The 21,041-nt window shown below is 45.9% G+C and overlaps 1 protein-coding gene across 2 annotated transcripts; it reads right to left on the reverse strand.

Moving 5' to 3' along the window:
• Window positions 1-292: 292 nt before the first annotated feature.
• On the reverse strand, window positions 293-17,730 carry LOC123035628 (C-type lectin domain family 2 member B-like). Of its 2 annotated transcripts, XM_044454030.1 has the most exons (6): window positions 17,613-17,730; window positions 10,359-10,466; window positions 8,549-8,683; window positions 7,348-7,505; window positions 6,577-6,677; window positions 293-576 (listed from the first exon to the last, which is right to left on the reverse strand). In XM_044454030.1, exons 1-6 carry the CDS (start codon window positions 17,629-17,631, stop codon window positions 450-452), a joined length of 648 nt encoding a protein of 215 aa, XP_044309965.1. In that variant the 5' UTR covers window positions 17,632-17,730; the 3' UTR covers window positions 293-449. The 2 variants fall into 2 exon arrangements, with proteins under 2 accessions (XP_044309965.1, XP_044309966.1); XM_044454031.1 differs by lacking the exon at window positions 6,577-6,677.
• Window positions 17,731-21,041: the final 3,311 nt, after the last annotated feature.

Consider the following 21,041-nt stretch of genomic DNA (forward strand, 5'->3'; position numbering starts at 1 on the left):
CCACATCATCAAAAGCACAATGGAGGCAAGAAGAAATCAATAAACATTCTTACCAGAGTAACTAGTTTGTTTGAACTAGCTCTGCTTTGCATATGAGGACTATGCTACAGAGTTCTGAATCTCGGCTCATGCTTGACTGGCCTCCAGTATTGACCTCTGGAGCACCCACCCCACTGCTCAGCAAGCTAGAAGCCAGCTAAAAAAATTGGGAACCACTGAAACACATTCATGAACTTACAAATAATGCCAAGGAAGGCTCTTGTCCAGAAATAATCATAAAAAGGCATACTCATTGGATATGAATGATTCATCATTGGCATAGTATTTATTCTCTATCACATTATGTTGTCCAGAGAAGTCAGGGGGGAAGATTGCAAGTCATGGGCTATACAGTTTTTCTGCAAATGAGCATGTAATACTTATAAATTAATATAAAGCCTTCATATTTCTCATGTTGGTTGTTTTTCACAAATGTAACGATGAGATTTAGAGCAAGGAGTCTGTGTTTTCTTATTTGTGCCATCTTCTTGTAAGACATATACACAGCTTGTCTTATTCATTATTTTGAGCTGAGAACTGTAAAGAAAGAATGACATGCATTACTTCCATTCCAATCCAAAATGCAATATAGTAAAACAACAGAAAATTCCTACAACAAAAGACTGAACAATCATTTAGCCATGAGCCTCACCTCTAAACCATATATTTGCCCACATAGCTCTTTGTTCTGGGTTTTCATGAAGCTTCCAATTTGGGTTGGCAGGCACATTTTCTGGAAAACATCTGGGGCTGATTTACACCAAGTTTTTCCACCTGTCATTGTGATGCTTGGCTCCCTCACACAGCACTCCCCAACCTGTTCTCCTCACACTATTTCTGCCCTAATGTCCCCAATTTATTTAGACTATGTTTATCACTTTTCAAAACAATGTTGCAGTTTCCATGCCATGCAGCATATATTTTGGTGTGTACTAGCCTGGCCATTTTCTAACTTATCCTGCTGTGAGTGGTTCTGGCCCATACAGCTGGGTCAGCAGCCTTCCTTTCTGTTCTCAAATTCCAGCTCCTGCAGGTGGCTTTATAGAAAGGAAATACGGTGTTGTTATCTATTTGTTCACTGCCATGAAGGAGGGTGAATCATCAACCATTTCTTTCACAATCTTGTTTTAATGCCCACATAGAAAACCCCTCAGCTGTTCTCCGGGTGGACACGCTCACAGGTGATCCTGCCCACATATTATCCGCTTCACAGCTATTTCCTCCATGGGACCCTTTTTGGGGGTATATTCCTCCAGTACAAGTTACACTTTCAAAGGACAACCATTTTAACTTGCCTCTCTCACTATCACCATAGATCATTATGGCAACTGGGCTCGGCACCCCAAACCCTACAATTGTCACCCTTTGCGTCTTTTGGCAAGGGCGTATTTGCAGCTTCTCCTCACTGTTCTAGATGTTATGGCAACAGAGTGAGTCATTCATCCAGATTCAGAAAAAGCAGCAGCATCAGAGGAACATGATGTTCCTGTCTGTTCGTGACCACATCTCCAGGAATAGACAAGGGCGTCATCAGATGATGTTCTATATGGTTAAATAAAGAGAAGCCATTATGCTTCTGTTCTCTGTTGCCACTCTGTTTCTCTCTGCAACAGAGGCAGAGAAGCAGCTTCTGAAATAGCCATGGCAATCTTTGCACCTCTCCACTTGTGTGCCTGTCCTGCTCCTCTCTCTCTCTCTCTCTCTCTCTCTCTCTCTCTCTCCCTCTCCCTCTCCCTCTCCCTCTCCCTCTCCCTCTCCCTCTCTCTCCCCCTCTCCCTCTCCCTCTCCCTCTCCCTCTCTCTCCCTCCCTCCCTCCCTCTCTCTCGGCCAGAGAGGCAGTTCAGGTTTGGTTACTCCAATATGCTACCTCACATGGTTGCTCCTCCACTGCTGTGGTCACAACAGCTGGAACAACACTGGAGGCAAGAGAATCTTGCCATGGCCATCTTGCCATGCTGATCACGTGGGGACAGCTAGCAAGCCCTAAAAAGCTTGCCAGATACGAACATTTGGCAGCTCCACCGGCTGTAGAAAAAATATCTCATGTGCATGCACACACACCCCAAGGTGGCCAAGCTCAGCTTATCACCACCTTCCATTTCTGACACAACTGCATCCATACAGTTGTGTCAGAATTATTTATTTATGTATGTTTTTATGTATTCTTTGTGAGCCGCCCTGAGGCTTTGTTGCGATGGGGGCGGCATAGAAATGTTTTAAATAAATAAATAAATAAATAAATAAATACTAAGCATCGTGTGACACAACATTGTGTCATCATGGAATGCTTACATGGTCTGGATATTTTCAGCCATTTCTCCTGCGATTGCAACATTACACATTGTTGTGAGGTGCAGGAAGACGTGATAAACATGAAGTGTACCACACAGGCCTTGTTGACATACGCCCACCACTGAGAAACGATTGCAGCATCAGAACAATCCAGCCCCGCAGTTCCTTGGGCATGAAGAGCGCTCTCGTGTGGATCCTACTGATACCCCACTGAGGTCTCACTGTCCTCCTGCTGCGGCTCTGCAGCAGGTTCTGCAGCCAGTTCATTTCATGCCCCAGCACAAACCGCGGATGCAGCTCTGCCACAAATCTTTCCTGCACGAGGGGCCATTTCTCAGGAGCAGTTCTGATAATTTAGTCAAGCTGGTAGCATGAAATCTTTCTCTCTGCCCACTGTCTCGGTGCAAGACGCATTAGCCATGATTATCCTCTGCTACTCAACTCCATTGGCCAGTGAGAATTACTCAAGGCTGGAAGACCCTGAGTGGAAACAGCACTTGAAGTTCCCAGAACTATTTTATACAAATTACAATAATCTGGCACTATTTTCCCCAGAACTTCCCTGAAATTTCATCCCGGCAGTACAGCTCATTATGAGTCCACTTCTCATTTTGTTTTATTATTATGAAAAAGATACCTCACTGGATGCACTCACTTCCTTTGCAAGGTCACTTGCCATGACAACCTCCTTTCCTACCCGCAGATCCTTTTTCAGAAGGAAAAGGACTATACTACTCTTTGCCGCAGCCTTCCCTCAGGAAGAGATCTCCGTGAAGCAGGACCACCCTTCCATTTTCTAATGGCTAAAATAGATGCTCCATTGTACATGTGCTATCCAAGGGATGCTGTACTCAAGATGGTGCCACTTTACCAAGGCTTCTGCTTCCCACAGAATGTTTGTAGGATTATTCTTATTATTCCACTGTATTTATATCCCACCAATATCAGGTGCTTTACATGTGGTCCCCCCACGTCCAGGGTTTTTTTCTTCCCTTCTTTGCTTTCATAAACATGCTCTATTACACAACCACAAAGTGGAGCTTCAGTAAAGCAGAATGGCAAAAATAAGTGAGTTTCTCAGTCCAGGTTGTTCTGCACTGGCAATTTAGTAGCCTCTTTTCTTCATTCTAAAAAGGATCTGGGCATGGGAGAGGCCCTGGTGACTTTGTGCAAAGCACTCACAATTCTGTGAGTAGCACAACTGCACAGTAAGTGCCGTGTATAGAAAAATCCTAGGCAATCGTAGCATTTTCCTACGCTAGAATAGGCACGAGGGGCCCAGTCCAGAATGGGACCATTGTGCAGAAGTACAGGGGGCTGAACCTTTCCACCCAGCCACATCCCCTCCCCGCACCATTCACCTCCCTCACACCTCCAGTGATGTTTCTTCCCTGACCCCATTTCACACAATGCTCACTTTCACATAACAGGCCACGGTCTTTTCCTGCATGTGGATTCACTTCTAAGGAAGTGCTGATCCTTCTGCTTTGAGGGAAAGACTGGGGCCCTTCCATGCTAGGGGGAGCAGTTGTAAGTTGATGAAAGCAGGGTGCTTGTTTACATGGGCTGTGCATGCCCTAAAGCGGCATACAATTTGTAGAGGACTAAGGGTGACAGAAGGACAAAAGAAAGGAAGACCGGATGGACAAAAGGACGGACTTCTTTTTTCCTTTGTCCCAAGGGAAGAAAAGGCTGAGGCAAACACAGGTCCGGATCAGAGCCCTCAGGGCATAGTGCAAGCCAAGGGTGGGGCAGAGGCCTCTTTCAGTAGAGCTGTCATGCAATGAAAGGAACTGGATTCTGTGGATGTTGCATTGGCACAGGCCGAATCTGCACAAGCTGCTTGCCCATTGTGTGTGCATTGTGTGTGCTCAGTGTAACTTCTCTAAGAGCCTCTGTGAGCATACTGTGGATCTGTGCAGATGGGAATCTGGGTCCTTGACCTCCTATTCAGAGCCTCATGTGCGTATGATGTGCAGGCCTTCTTAGAAATTAGACTCAGCAGGTGTGGAATGGGTAGGGTTCGGGCTGGCAGATGCAATTCCTTTACCCCTCTTTGCATTTAGTCTCCCCCAGTGTAACATCTGTGCAATCTTTTTCTTAAGGAATAATCTAAATATAATCAATTAAATCTACCCATAAATAAAAGTAGTTCTGAAGGAACAGGCATTCTGGATGACAGCAACCAAGCTGAAGCTCAGTCCAGGCAAGACAGAGGTGCCTTTGGTCCGTCAAAAGGCAGACCAGGGAATGGGGAAGCAGGGCAGCACTCCTCCAAAGACTCAGGCTCTCCTGCGTGGGGCACACTGCTGGATACAACCCCGAACTTGCATGCCAAGGCAGGTTTCGCTGGAGTCCAAGAACGCATTTGCCCAGCTGAGACTCGAGGCCGATTCCTAGAGGGGTCTGCCTGGGCTACAGCCACACAGGCCTTAGTGACATCCAATTTGGACTGCTGACAAACTGTGCAGAAATTTCAGCATGCTGTGACCGACTGTTGATGGGAGCAGATTGCTAGGACTTCCTTGCTGCAGCAGATACCAGACAGAATCCAAAGCAGACTATGACCTTCAAAGCCTCACAGGGCTGGGGACCAGGTCACCTGAGAGACCGCCTTCTCCCATAAGAGCCTGCCTGGATTTTGGAGAGGGCTTCTTTCAAGACCGCTGCCTTCAGAAGCACGTGTAAGTCTCTGCTCCCAGGCCAAGAAACTCCTTCCCGTGGAGTTCTATTGTTTTAATAATCCATTTTCATTACACCTGTAAGTTGCCTGAGGTGACATTTTTGGAAGAAAGGCAGGATGCAAAATCCAATCAAACAGAAAAATAATCCTTTCTTTGTTTCTCAGATCATGCACACACACATAGGGGCCAGGTCACATGATCAAACAAGCCACAGTGGCTTAAATAAATCAAAAGCATTCCCTTTGAACCAGCGATGCTGCCCAGGTTTGGAGAACATGAGAAGCTGCAGGTGGGGCAATAATTCAGGAAATGGCACCTGGCCTACCCCAGCATGTCCCAGGGATTAAGGCAAATGATTGTGGCTTAAATAATGGCAGCTTCTTGTGATCACGTACATGAAGTCATTGCGGCACACGCTCTTGGGAAGTGCACTGGCTTTTGCACAATGAGCAAGAAGGACAAATATTTATACTAAAATGTCACCTGCCAAATCTGATTTTTTAAAAAGTCCTTCCATTAGAACAGTCATGGCACTACTACTTAGCAGCCCTTTCTACCCATCTATCAAAAGGTACTTAATCAATTAGTCCAGCTAGGTAATTACAGAATCTTTGCAGCACTAGCAGTGAATAATTACAACACATGGGTAGAAACCTTGGCTTAATGAACAACTAAGAAAGAATACAAATAAAATGGGAAATAAATGTTCCCCCATCCCTGTATTGGTGAGGGGCTAACATGCTTTCTAAAATTCTAGTGGATATATACATCCAAACGAAAAATTTCAACAATGGGTCGATTGATGTGTGGCTAAAATAACTAGACAAGATCAGTGGGCGAGAAACAAACCTGACAGGGATTTATTTTTGAAATTAACAAAAATGTGAAACAACTACTCTGCTTCAACAGCTTCTTGGGAAAACTTGGGCCATTATTACAAGGAACATGGAAGCAGGCAGATAACCAGCAGAGGGTGGCTAAACTCAGAACACGACTCCCACAGAAATGCCAGGAGGCGAAAGAGCCGGGCTCTGTAGGGAAGCAGTACTGGATTTATCATCTCCCAGGGAACATTTGGTACCAGGCTGGTTGCAGGAGTATTTTTAATATGATGACAGCCTCATAAATGTATTATTCTGAGCAATTTTGACAGGATGAAGCAATTTTCTGAATGCTTTCATGCGTCAAAGCTCCCATTCTCCAGGTCCCATTCGCAGATTTTTAAAATATATTGAACTGCAATTTTTCTCATGTTACAGCATTCCAGTGATCTCCTGGGAACATACACCTGTGGGGAATTAATTGCTAATGGCCATGTGCATTGCCATTAACCTAGTTGCTGTAGCTAACCCACAATGATTTTTGTTCTGCCTGCTTCTTTTGTCCCATGATTCCATCATGTACAGTCCATTTCTTAACGTTCTCTTTGAAAACATACTATGCACAATTGCACATCCATGTCTTCTCTGGCTGTCTTCTCAGAGTTCTTCCCCCCACCCCATGCGTCTTGAGAACAGGTGGAACATTAGAGAAGTAGCCATCATCTCTCAAAGTAACTTACGTGTCAGATTGGGGTGTGCCATCCACCCACACCAATCCTCTATTCTCATAATTCTTCAAGCCAATCCAGTAACTAAATTTTGTTTTCTGGTCCAGAAACATCTTGGAGGAGATAAAAGCAGAAAAGCACATATCAATATCTGTTCCACTGCCCAAGTCCAAGATGGCTTGTCAACCATCCCAACAACCTGCTTTCCTGGGTTTGCAGGAAATGGGAATTTGCAGGGTGGTCTTGGACTGACACCTGGGCACTGCAACCTCCCATGGCTACTAAGTCTTGGTGGGCTCCAGAGACTGTGCAAACCTCATCCAGCATCCCACCATGTTCACCTAGCTCAGTATCCCACTGTGGCCACCCAGATGCCTCCAGTAAACCAACTAGCAGAGGACGAGGGAGACAGGATAACCCTCTTTGCAGGGGAAGCAATTTGGAGGTGTTGGCTGGGTCAGCCATCAAAACACAGAAATGTGAAACCAAAATTTGAATTACATTTTGGGAAGGCAAGGAACTGAAAGGGCAGCACATTGTACACAAGAGGTTATGAACTCACACCAGCACTTAAGGATAATGGTAAGTACGGAAAATGATGTTCGCTGCTGTCAGGTGAACAGAGCAAACCGCTGGTGACCAGAGGAATTGGCCCAGAGGAAAGGCAGCCCTTTGTTTTGTGGCAGAAATGATGTAAGAACAGAAGTACAGGGATGCTGGTAGGAGAGGCGGGAGGTTATGGCTCAGACCTTTGCTGTTACATGATAGTCATGAATGGCTCACCTGTTCAGCTGCACCTTCCTCATCATCACCAATCACCACCAGGTGTGCACCAAGGCTCTGGCAGGCCCACTTTGCCTCCATCCATGTAACGTTGTTCATAGAGAAGTGGTAGCATTTGGCCTGGAACGTCTGCCAACCGTATGGGCAGCGGGGAAAAACTGCAGTGCATAGAGCAGTCCTGGGGTGAGTAACATGGAACTGAAAGCGTTCTGTGTTCCAGGAATGGGCGTGTGCCACCAGTCCCAGAACAGCCAGCTTTTCAGAACCATTTCGACCTCTACTGGATTCTCTACATTGCATGTCCAGTGCTGTTGCTGGGGATATTTGTGCATGCATGCATGGCACAAGAAGGGCCCTGCCGGATGAGACACCCACAAGCAGGACACGAGTGCAGCAGCGACACACTCTCTGGGCAGGGCAGGGGATGCGTTAGGCTGCTACATAGATCATTCACCAGGGTGTCTGTTAAACTGCACCAGAGCCCTGTCCTACCTCCTTTCCTTTGGGCTGCAAACGTCTTGTTACCCCTCCCAAGTTGGCCACTGGCCCCCTGTTTACATGCCACACCTACAAATTTGAACCATTCTGAGAAAGCCAAGGAAGGTATCCTCGTCAACCATGAAAGTCAAATCTTTATGGGCACACTTAGGCAGCTGGCCCCATTTTAACTCCACATAAACATAAGCCTGAGACAATCCCATCAGTAGAGCTCTGGGCTTGGTCATCAGCACTGCCACGTCAGTGGAAGTGACTCCATCAGCAACCCACCGCAACAGGCTGTGATTCTGTAGATGGAGGACAGATGACATGCACTGCACAGCTCAGATAGGGAACAAGTGGTACTCTGTCATAGGAAATGTGGTGTGAGAAAGAGCTAAGAACCCCTACTCCCTGGTCCTGCATCTTGGTCCTGATTTCTCCTGTTCCATGGCTTCTTTAAAACTGGACATGCAATTGAAGCATAACTGCAAGGAATGTGATGTATAGCTTTGTCCCAAGAAGTAACCCAACTTGAGCCAAGACACAACACATGTTCTTGAATGACAGAGCAGGAATGATCCACATGCTTTCAGTGGCTGGAGTGGGCCCTTTACCAGTCTGGCTGATATAATCCATATCAACATCAACAACCAGACATTTGTGGCTAGCATTTCTGAGCCTTTCTCCCAATCCATCCACACAACTCTTTTATTGAACTTACATTTCAAAAAGGACAGCACAAACGCTGTTGTGGCTATTAACAGGGAAACACACACCAAGAGGTAAAGAATGACAATGGGTGTTTTCCAAGATCTGCCCCTTGTATTGTCAGTCAATGTGATGGATGAAGGAACATCTGTAAAGAACCACAAACAAGGTAAGTACTGTTACTGTTATAGTAGAGAGTTGGTATTGGAAAGCAGGCCCAGTATGACTTGTAGATATAAAAGGCGGGAGGATAGTGTTGAAAAGAAGGAAAACAAGCAAATATGCATACGGGACTTAATGCCACCCCTGTTCAACCACCAAAGATCCTGTGGGTAGGGGACACCATGGGAACTAAGTTCCAGGATGAAGTGGGGTGGGTGAGGATATGGTGCCTTGGTGGTGTGGTGCTTCAGGCCATCAGCTTCCACGTTCTCTATTCCCTGTAATCCTGGGAGACAGAGGGCCTAATGAGTTGAGCATGGAAAGAAGCAGCAACAGTTCTGGTTTAGAACCTGCAAGTGAGCCTTCCCAAACCTGGTGCAGACGTAGCTCCCATCGTGATGTAACTGTAGCTCTCATCATCCCCGGCCCATATGCTCACTGACTGTACCAGTGAGGGGTGCTGGGAGGTGCAGCCCAACACATCTGGAGGGGAAGGCTGGTGTATTGGGCACTGAGATCGAAGTGCAGGGAGTTCAAGATCTTTTCTTAGCCCTTGGATCTAGTAGGCAGATCTGCGTGGAGAATTCTGCCAGAAGTAAGGGCTTTGGCCAAATAGTCTGGAAGTAAATATAGGGAAGTGATGAGGTAACTAAACATGCTGGAAGGCTGGGAGTTTGTGTCACAGTTTATTTATTTATTTATCATTAATTTAGGAGGCTTCTATGCCGCCCCATTCGCTGAAGCCTCAGGGCAGCTCACAACAATAAATAAATAATCAAAATATAAAAACAATATAATTTGAGTCGACCTGGCCAAAGAATAAAATAAAAAATAATATTAACAATTAAAATAATGCTTAAATAAAAAGGTCTTGGCCTGGCACTGAAAAACAAATAACGACGGCGCCAGGCGGACCTCTCTGGGGAGCGCATTCCATAGATTGGGCGCCACCGCAGAGAAAGCCCTCCTCTGAGTACCTACCCTCCTAATTTCTTTCACGGAGGGTTCCCGGAGAAGGGCCTCTCCCGCTGATCTCAAGGGGCGGGTGGGCAAATATGGACGTAAGCGCTCCTTCAGGTAACCAGGACCCAAGCCGTTAAGAGCTTTATAGGTCATAACCAACCAGTTGTTTCACAATGTTTGATCCCGCTGGGAGGAAGTAAAATGAAGTTATATGGCTAAGCTTGTCACAATATTTTATATGGATCAAGTTTTGACTCAAACAGTATGATGTGTCACAGTATCTTAGCTACTTAAAAAATGCACCACCCCTTAAGCGTGGAAACTCTTATAGCATGTTCATTTATACCAGGGCTTTCCTGTCACAAGATGTTCTGTTAGTTTAAGATCATCCTTCTTCCCCTTCTCCTGCATCAGCAAGTGACTGATTCTTTCCTGAAACACTGTATCTTATCAGTCAAATAAGGACATCCAGAAAGATGCCAAGGTGTCATGGTCATGGGTTTCACCACCCTGCTTCTCTGGTAAGATTGTTAATGATGCAACCACTATTGAAAGAGGTCCTGGTAAGCCTTTCTTGGAGGTGATAGGATGAGCCCTCACATTGCACATCAAGGCAGTTTTATTGCTCCCCAAACCCCATAAATAAGACTTCTAGATCTGCGGGACAAGATCATTTGGTGCTGCTAAGGAGCTCTTACCTGGCTTTGCTTCCCGTGCTGGCTTTGTACCTAATTGCTGCAGTCTCAGCACACGTGGAGGTAACACATTCTCATAATCTCTGTCCGAATTTTCAAAACCTTCAGAAGCTAGAGAAAGAAATAGCTGCTAAGTGCTGGTGTCCAAATGCAAGCCCCATTCATTTCATTCCTGTGATTTTGTACATGCAAGAGGACAAGACACAGCAAGCACCGTCGTAACTCTGGTGACTGCAGTGGCTAGAAGAGCTGCAGCCCCAGTTGCGGAACTGCTGCTATGGTTGCATGTCACCTGGTTAAGATGAAACGGCTCAGTTTAACCCACCATTTGCAGCAGCAACAGAAAGCTAGTGTACTGAAGGCAAACTCACTGCGCCCTGCCAGCCTCCTCTCTCTCTCTCTAGATTACCATTTAGAGATGCAGCATCAGCCTCTTTCCCTCTCACCCACATCCACACACGCACAAGCACAGACACTCCCACTGTGTCTGTTATCAATTTACACACACCTCCCCCTCTTCTCTTGCACTTTCTTTTTCTTTCTCTTACACACACACACGCCCCCATGTTATTGCAATGATATAAATTACTGTTGGGAATGAAAGAGGCAGTTGTGTTTGGTGCAAGTTTCAAGGGCTTTGGAGCGGGAGGATGGGCCCTGGGGCCCTCCAGATACTGAAATGGGAGAAGCGGAGGGGCTTATCTCTAAGCTGCCCTTTCCAGGTGTTCAGGCAGGCTCCAAGATTAGCCAGGATCTACAACTGCCAGGAGAGGGTGTGGGACAGGAGCTCCAGGAGCCAGGCAAGCCTGGTGCAACTTTTGCACAGTGCTGGGAGAGAGGGGCTAGCCAGCTAGATGGGTGGCATACAGCAAAGAGGCCGGCCCACCTCAAAGGGGCCCTCCCAGAGGGAGGGGACCAGGGCTGCTCAAAAGGAGGGTTCTCGAAAGTAGTTGCTAGATTGGGTTCAACAAACTGCTCTGTGCATGCTCAGAGACTCGTTCTGTGGAGACTGTGCTTACTGGATGTACTTTGGAGTATACACAGTTTTTGCCAAAGAATGGTCTGTTGCTTTGGATACATAAAGGGGGAACCCAGCTCCCCAAAATCATAGAAACATAGAAACAAAGTGAGTCAGAAGTGGCCTCCCATCTAGCATGGCCCCTGGCTCCAGCCGCTCTGCTCATGTAATTCCCAATGTGTGGTTGCCCAATCTTTCCTCGAACATCCCCACTGATGGGGCCTCAACCACCTCCCGTGGAAGCACATTCCATATCCTAGGGGTCCTAACTATCAGGAAGTGCTTCCTGACATCCAACCTGAAGCCTAGTTCCTTGAGTTTTGTCCCATTGAGTGCCCTGCCCACCACTGCAGGGGAGGTCACAGCCCTCCTCTACATGACAACCGCTCCCAGACCTCTATGTTGCTAAAAGATCCCCTCAGAGACTCCTCTTCTCCAGGCTGAAAAGACCCAGTTCCCTCAATCTCTCCTCATATGTCTTCACACCCAAACTGGCTATCATTCTTGGCCCTGTGCTGAGCCAATTCTGGCCAAGCTATGTTAGGTTAGTGGGTGCACCAGAGTCATTTAAGTGGTACTAACACCTCCCTAGCTCTGGAACCACACTTCTGGCTATCCATCCAAGGGTGGCATTTGCCTTCTGAACCACCACGTCACACTGCTGGCTCATGTTGACAAGTCCCCTGAGATCCCTTTCACAAGAGCTGCTCTTCAGCCATTTGTCTCCCATCCTGTACCTGTGACACCTATTCCCGTGTCCCAAGTGCAAGACCTTGCACTTATCCACATTGAATGCCATCCTGTTGTCCCCCAACCACTTCCACAGCCTGTCCAGATCCTTCTGGATCTGGACCACCTGCTCCTCAGTTGTGGCCACTGCCCCCACTTTGGTATTGTCTGTGAATTTGGTCAGGAGACTGGTTATCCCCTCTTCCAGGTCACTGATTAAAAAAGTTGAACAGAATCGGTCCTAGAACTGAGCCCTGGGGGACTCTCCCGGTCATCGGCTGCCATCCTGATGATTCCCCACTGATAGTCACCCTCTGCTTGAGGCCCATCAGCCATGCCCTAATCCATCAGACAGTGCATCAGTCTGTCCTAAAGCTCATTAATTTCTCAACCAGGTTATCATGTGGGACCTTGTCAAAGGCTCTGCCAAAATCCAGGTAAACCACATCCCCCCCTCCCCCAATCTAGCCACTCAAAACCTTGTCATAAAACTCCACAAGGTTGTCTGGCAGGACCTATTTTTGTGGAATCCGTGCTGTGTGGCTGCCAACCTCCCTTCCCTATCTAGGATTTCTAGAAATTTCCCTATTATGAGCCTTTCCATCGTCTTTCCCAGAACTGACGTAAGGCTAACTGGTCTGTAATTCCCCATATCCCCGCTGCTACCCTTTCTGAAGATTGGAACCACTGATGACACCCTCCAGTCCTCCAGAACTCCTCCTATTTTCCACAAGGCCTCAAAAATGAAGGCCAACCAATATGAGAGTACCCCTGGCAATTCCCAAAGTGCCTTTGGATGTAGCCCATCAGGGCTCAGCACCTTTGTAACATCCGGGGCCCTCAGGAGCTCCTTGACTTCTAGTGAGGTAGCTCCAATCTGTGCCCCCATGACCCCAACTTCATCAAGCCCCATCAACCTGCTTTGGGGAGAACACAGAAGCAAAATAATCATTCAACGTCTGTGCCTGTTCCCTTGCATCAGTTACCAGATCCCCCCTCCCTTTTAAGTGGTCCTACCGTCTGTCTTCCCTTCCTCTTCCTATTTGCATGAGCATAGAAGCCCTTTTTGTTGCTCTTGACATATTTAGCAAGTATCAGCTCATAACCAGCCCTAGACTTGCGAAGAATCCTGCATCATGCCACCTCCTCCTGGTATACCCTTTTGTCCACTTGCCCCAGTGTCCATTTCCTGTGGAGGCCCCTCTTCCTTCTCACCCCTCTTACCACCTCTCTTTGCATCCGCAGTGGTGCCCTCCCACGCCTCTCAGCTTTGCTAATCAGCGGTATTGTTAAGCCCTGTGCCTCTAAGACCTCCCTTTACAGAGCCATCCACCCCTCCTGAACTCCCTTGCCTTCCGGTACCCTCTGCCAGGAGACTTCCCCCAGCCTGGCCAAAGCTGGCCCCGAGAAGCCCCAGCTCCTAGTACATGACATGCCATTCGTCCCTGTTCCCCTGATCTCAAAGCATCACATATATTGTACATATGCGACAGTGTAAAACGAGCCAAGAGAAAATACAGCTATTTTAAAAACGAGTATCTTATATTGCATTATGCTTGTTACCAAGTCTTACCATGCTGCCATATGTCTGTCTGGGTTAAAAAAATAAGCAGTGTGTGTCTGCCTGTGTGCATGCCAGAGAGAGATTTAGGGCTTCCCCACATGAAGTACTTCCTAAGTTGTCCTGATTCCTCACACTTGGTAATTTATGGATGCTTTACATGATGTTATCCTACAGGATTTCTCCTGTGTTTTATGAGCATTTCTATGACCCATTTTTTGAAAGGAAGATACTGGGCTATTAACAAGCTAGCTCACTATAGAATGCTACAAAATGGTGGAGTATTTTTGTAATTCTGCTATAGCACAGTATCACCGTATGGTGGTGAAATGGAACATATGGAAATGCAGGGAGAGAAAAACTCCTGGGGAATCAGAAACATTTAAAGGACCCAATCTTAATCCCGTGAAGAATCAGGAAGCCTCAGTAAAGTGGCAGGTTAAAACAAGTTAGGGCCCTAATTCACAGAAGCCCTTGGTTTGAGCCCAATCCTAAACATGTTTCTTCAGAAACAGTTCCCACTAAGCTCAGCTGGGTCCACCTAGTGCCCATGTAATCGTGCGTCGGAGCCTCATGCGCTGCCCTGCCTTGCAGTCTCTGAGAGGGAAAAGGAGATGCAACAGCCTGGGGACACTCCCACCCTTAACCACTGTGGCTGTGGTTGCAAGGAAGCCACTTCTCGTCAACCCAGTCACGATTTCCTTCGGCGCATGTCCACGGCTCCCAGATCAAGGGCTGAAGACTGGGTAGCAGCTTCCCTTTCTTTCTTTCAGCTCCCAGAAATACAGCAAAGTTAAACAGGCTGTGAACTTTTGCACAGCACTGCAAAAAAGTAATCGAAGTTTGATATAAGTGCTAATATCTTACTAAAAATAAAAGAAGTTACCTGCAGTCAGAGCATGCCCATTACATGCATAGGTTGCACGTCATCCCAATAATAATTTCCAGATCCAGATAATGAAATCCCAAGCACATTTTGATCCATCTGGTTCTCTTCAGAGGGAGATATATAAACAAGAACTAACTCTGGGGGATGGCTTAAAGATTGCACCGATGGGAATTTTTGGAGAGTTAGCCAATTGTTTTAGTTTCTAGTGACATTAGCCTTTATGTTAAATGTTATATTTTGGGATATACATAATTTTCTTTTAACCTACTGTATATAGTTGCCGTGGTTGTAAGTGGTTATGGGTGGAACTCACTTATTACTCTTAGCTTTTGCCCTGTTATGTGGGAATAAAGAACCCAGTTGAATTCAGTTGGCTTTACATCCAAGTCATCATGCATACGATTGTATTGTAAGCCTGTCTTGAGGTGCATATGCAACAGAGTTCCAGAAGATACAGGCGAAAAAGATGTGAAAGAAAAAAGGTGTAACAGAAAAGCCATGCATCATCATCATCATCACATTCCATGAATACCCAGCCTTTCCTCCTCTTGTAAGGAACTCAAGGCAGCTTACAAGGTTCTCTTGGTCTCCATTTTATATGCATGACAACCCTTTGAGGTAGGTTAGGCCCAGGGTCACCCAGTGAGTGTAATGGCTAATGGGGGAATTGAACCTGGATCTCCTGAGTCCACCCATCTAGCCACTATGCTACACTGGCATTGAGGAAAGAGAGATCCCACAAACTACTGATTAACTTGGAGGGCGAGCAGGAGATGGTTCTGTACTTTGGATTTTCCAAGCCAAGATACTGGCAGTACCTCACTAGTATTTAACTATATACGACACTACAAAGATAAGAGTGATATGATACATCTTGAGCCATGGTTTTCCTGCCAATATCATAGCTGACCCAAAAAAGCCTACATTTCAGGAAGGGTGAATGAAAAGGAAGAGGCTGGGAATTAGTGTAAAAAAATTTCTACAGCTAATGTAAAACAACCATCCAAAATCTATGAATCTTGGTAGCCACTGCCCGCTAGAGTTGCTTTAGATGTTTTATTTGGCAAGTACCTTGCCTCATTGTTGGAATTTAAGGGAGTCCAAGCATCAACTTTGTCTTCCATTTATAATCCTCCCATGTTTTCCTACCCCTTTGAGCTTGTTTTCCTCATCACAGCAAACCTATTATGGAGGGAAAGCTGGAATTGCTGAACAACACATTTTGATTGGTAGGGCTAAAAGCATTGTCAGGAAGCTTGCCAGGTAAGATGGGCAGCTCTGATCCAACCGGCAGCTTTTTCCATGAGTAAGAATGAAAAATATGTGTCTCTCGTCTTTCTCTCCAGCTCCCAGCATCTCGCTGCGCTTGCAGTACCTCTCCACGGCATGCATCCCAGCCGATCAGTGGCAAACCAAGTGCCTGTAGGATCCTTCAAGCAGGGCAGGAGAACAACAGCCCCCTCCTGCCCGAGTGTCCCAGCAACTGGTGCGTGTGGGCATGGAGGGAGGGAGCATAGAGCCCCCCTGACTGGTAGCCACCGATAGCCTCCAGGAATGTGCCCAATCCCTTGTCAAAGCCCTCCAAGTTGATGGTCATTACTATTTCTTGTGGCAGTGAATTCCACAGTTTAACGGTATGCTATCTGAAGAAGTACTTTTATCTGTATCCCTCTCCACTTTTTCCACACCAAGCATATCTCTACTGTGTATGTCTAGAGGCTTTGAACACCTCTTTTATGTATCCTCTTACCCTCATTTTGTCTAAGCTAGACAATTTCAGCTAATGTAACCACTCCTGAAAGGCGAGTTGCTTCAACTCCTTGATCATGTTAGTTGCCTTTCTCTGCACTTTTTCCAGCGCTATAATGTCCTTTCCCAGGTGTGGTGTCGAGAACATGCTTGGTCTGTCATTGCTTCCTCAGATCCCATCAGCTTATAGTTGAGGTTGGGATTTTTATTTTATTTTATTTTACTCCAACATCCATTACTTTACACTTGTTTAACTTGAACCACATTTGCCATTTTGACGCTCATTTTCAGTTGCACCAAGGAGTTGCATAAGGGAAGTATGATCTTGGCAGTAGCATTTTCAATTCCTTCCCTAATTATGCCTAACCTGGAGCTTGGTTTTTCCACAGCAGCTGCACACACACTGGGCCAACGTTTTCATCAGCCTGTCAACCACATCCCCAAGATCCCTTTCTTGGTCAGTCAATGGCAGCTTAAATTCCATTAGCTTATACTTAAAGTTGGACTTTTTTGACCCAACATATATTACTTCACACACGCATACCTTGAACCACATTTGCCATTTTCAAGCCTATTTTCTCAGCTTGGAGCACCTCACAATCCCTTTTTGGTTTTAACCTCTCTAAATGGCTTGGTGTAATTGGCAAACCCAACCACTTTGCTGCTTATTCCTAATCAAGTACCCATATCAAATATTAAAGAGACAGGCAAGAAAGGAGGGGTGGGCAGTTAAGTGGCTGAGCTGCAATTGCCAACCTCAGAAGACTGTCATAATGTGCCCATAAACAGTGTGGTTCTTTTAGGAAAGGCACTTGAGCCAGCTGGAGCCAGGGGTCAGTCTAGATGGCCCAGGAGACCCCTTCTGACTTGCTCTGTTTCTATGTTAGGAAGTCAAGAGATGCCGGTGACAAGTTAGGACAGTAAGTCAGAAAGGGTCACTGCTTCTCCAAAAGCGAAAGATGATGTTGTGAATAGGCCAACCAGAAAGCAGGCAAGAATACTTGTTCAGGCTTGGGTGGTGGTCCCTTCAGGCACAGCCAGGCTGCCCTGTTGCTGAAAGTACACATGCACAGTGAAGGATTTAGCTGGGAAGCAGATTCTCTTTCATCTCAGGCACACTGCTCCTCCAGAACAGGCTCCGTCCTGCCCACAGTCGGCACAATCATTCCCCCCCCGTCTCAGCTTGCTCTCACTTTTCACGCACTCCTACTGTCTTTACAGTAAATACTGTCATCCAGCAGACAGTGGTGCAGGTAGAGAAGGACCGCTTCCATGGCTATCCCCCCACCTTGCCCATGGCCGAGTTCCTACCTGGCCGGAGATGCGCCATTTGTTCTTTTTTGTGTGTACAGTGCAGCTGCAGTGTGTCTGAAGAGGTTGGTCATGGAGCGTTCCTTCCAAAGTGAGATTTGGCAATATCCCCAAAGGCAGCCACTGAGTTATAAGGAGGGGATCAACATGGCTGTGTCTTGCAAGAGCGTTTCCGGTAGCTCAGAAACCACAGGAAGCAAGGAGCCACAACCCAGTTCTTGACACTAACTATGCTACTTTCTTTGACCTGATTCGGGAGGATGGCAGGGAGAACATGCCGTCTTAGGAAGCCGTGATCACTGCTGGAGCTAGCCTGAGTCAGGCATATCTGTTCCAATGCAACTTGGGACAATAAAGGCAGGAGGAGGGAAGGAAGAAGAGACCTAGGAAATATCCAGGAGAACAACACATTGTTGACCTTGTACACAGAGAAATGCGGGATGCAAGCTACTATAGAAAAAGTTAAAATAGAGGATCAGCATGCTTTGCTTTAACTAACAGCAATTAATCGGATTAATCAGCAGGGCTGATGAGGAAGCTCCCCAAGACAAAGAAGCAGTTCCTGGATCTCCAGGGTAGGGACATTTAAGGCATGGGTTGGCATGGTGTCCCCAGAGCATGCTCTTGCATGTCTGGATTTTTCTCTGCTTAGCTTGCTGAGGGCAGAAGAAGTTGGCTCTCTGTGGATGGGGTGTCATTTTGGGACTTCTTTTGCAGCGTTCCTTTCAAATAAATCACTAACAAGTTTAGTGCTGGAGTGTACAGTAATGCATCAAAAGGACAAACGAAATCATCAGTATGCCGAGTCTCAGTTTGTACCCACAAAAAATGGAACATGAACATCTTTTCTGAACACACATATGCACACGCATATGTTCAGAAATACAAGAACCTAAGTCGGCTTGCACTACTTGTTTGTCTTCAGTGAGCTTACATGCACACGCACATGGCTTTTCCAAAATGGGAAGTATGTTTTCTTAAGCAAGTACAAAAAAATACACATGATCAATCATGGGGCATTCGACTGTTGCAATAATTATAGCAAGTCACATACACAGCTTCTAATATGGACTAGATCAGATCAGATTATACAAAATGAACAGTTCTAGGCATAATAAGCAAGTAAATCTTAACAGGGATCACATATCTATCAATGGTGGAAAATCATCCCATGACTAGCTTACCTGCCCATGGTGAATTCTAGAATATAGCGATGGCATGGCTTGCTCTGAAGCACCAATGCATATTCCCATACATCTGCCCATAGAGTCCACAAGTGCCTGGAGGACCATGGGATGAAAAGCTTTATCATTGCCATCTTCACCTGACCTGAGCAATGCTAAAGATGCACACATGTGAGGAAAACATGGCCTCTGCCGCCTGTCAATGTGCCATTTGTTCTTTTCCAGGGACCCCCAGTTCATAGAACCCTTTCATTCTCTTTCTCTTATCTCCTGTTTTATGACATTAGACAAGTAGAGCTCATCCATTCATTGCGCATGGCTTAATCCTGGAGCGCTGTTACATGCTGCATTTTTCTAAAACCTTTTCTTCAACCTGTGATATTTTCCTTGCAGCACAAGGGGGAGCATGTGAAGCTGCATGCTGATTTCTGCTCTGAAAACCAGGGGGAAAATTGCACCCGGTGCTCTGCAGATACTTTTGTGCCTCTGAATATATCCAGAGATCTATGAATGTGCCAAGTTTCTTCTCATTCCAGGAAAGTCCCCAAACTCTCTGGTGGTGTTGCTCTCCCTCTGCCTCACTTGGGGCTCCAGATGCATTGTGAGCTCACTCTTCAGAGTGGAAGGAAGAGGAGCCCTGGAAAATGGGCTCTCCCAATTTCATGATGTAAGAGGTGGGAGGTAAATAAAAATTAAGATCACGTCACTTTCCATTGGCTGATTCATATATATATCAACCCATGTTCAAAACTATGTTTGCAACCCTTACAAGGAAGGCGAGTATAAAGCACAGCATGCTCAGTCGGGAGAAGAAATGAATTATGTGGAGGAAGCATGAATTTTGATGATTGGACATGCTTCAGCATTACATGTGAACTGATTTCCCTGGGCTTTTCTGCAGGATGCATTTAATCCACAGCTTTGCTGAAGCATCTGTTTTCTTTGTGTTTTTCCTTATTTGTTTTCCTTCATCCATGTTCCTATATGTTCTATTACCCAACCACAAGGTGGTGCTGTAGCATAGGCCAATTACAAAAAATAGTAGCACAATAGGAAATAGCTGACTTAGCTATTCCTATTTTTTTCAAAAAAAGCTGCAAAAATGGCTGGAAAATGCGGGAGAGGCCCCGGGGAATGATAGTGCTAATGATCTTGCAAGCTTCTGTGAATGAGGGAGCACATGCACAAGAAATGTGTTGTGCAGAGAAGCCCTCTGGGTCTATCAAGATAAAATTTATAGCAGTGAACAAAGCTGCTGAATCTCTGTTGCTTAGTGTACCCTTATATAACCATCTCTTTGAAACTTCATGGGAAATTTTCTGAGGGCCACAGCAAAAGAAAGCTCAAAGAGTCTTTTCATATACTTTTAAGGGAGCATATGGAACAGGTGTGAAAGAGAAGGAGATAATTACCTTCTGAATTGCCAGGTCAGCAAAGGAAAAGGACTGGGGAAATGGACAAAAGCACTAGTAAGTGTTCTATGCAAAGCTTTGCGATAGAGAAGGGAATCATACTAGAGTTGGGAGGGATCAGAGGGCCATCAGGTCCAACGTCCTGCTCAGTGCAGGACTCCAAGCTAAGCCGTCGCTCTCAGATGGCTGTCTAGTTGCATCCTGAATTCCTCTGGTGTGGGAGAGCCCACAGCCTCCCCAGGTCACACTGGTCTACAAGGAAAAAGCCTCAGAAATGAAAGTAGCTAAATTTTACCAGAACTGGGTCACTAATAAAGGAAAATTAAGTCCTGAGTATTAATTGGCTCCGGTTTCCAAGATACAGTTTCAGGTCAAAATTGCATCAAAATAATTCAAAATTACGAGGGGGATGTGTGATTATGCACCATAACTTTTCTGAAAAATGTGATACAGCAATGAGAATGGTCATTTAATTCACTCTATGAAATTAGATGTGGTTCAGGAGGAGGAATAAAGTTTGGGTCTGCTGACATTGACAGCCTTGGATCAGCTGCATCCTGCTCATTGTCATTATCATCATCTGAGCATAGAGAGGAGGATTCTGGTGGATCTGGAATCGGCAAGGGGATGCAAATGTAACCTCACCACAAATGTAGCAGAAGTTATTTGCCTCGTTTACACAGTTTTGAGGCATCTTGGCTGCTAAGGGGAAATATCACATAACTGTTCCTTGGAAATGTTAGACAATGACACTTTCACAAGCTGCCAGATGTAACTGCATGATGCGTAGGTCTGACCAAGACAAATGTCAATAAAAGAGCAATAAATTACAG

The sequence above is a fragment of the Varanus komodoensis genome, unplaced genomic scaffold, assembly GCF_004798865.1.
Source record: "Varanus komodoensis strain SLA01 unplaced genomic scaffold, ASM479886v1 scaffold7_1, whole genome shotgun sequence".
In the NCBI taxonomy this organism is placed as follows: Eukaryota; Metazoa; Chordata; class Lepidosauria; order Squamata; family Varanidae; genus Varanus; species Varanus komodoensis.

Bases quoted from the DNA above. Each gene is read 5' to 3' on its own strand.
- LOC123035628 (XM_044454030.1), bottom strand. The intron at 7,506-8,548 runs GTAAGTTCAATA...TATGCACTGCAG, and splicing joins TGTGCTGTCCTTTTTGAAAT to TTTTTCCCCGCTGCCCATAC. The intron at 6,678-7,347 runs GTGAGCCATTCA...ATCTCCTCCAAG, and splicing joins AGGAAGGTGCAGCTGAACAG to ATGTTTCTGGACCAGAAAAC.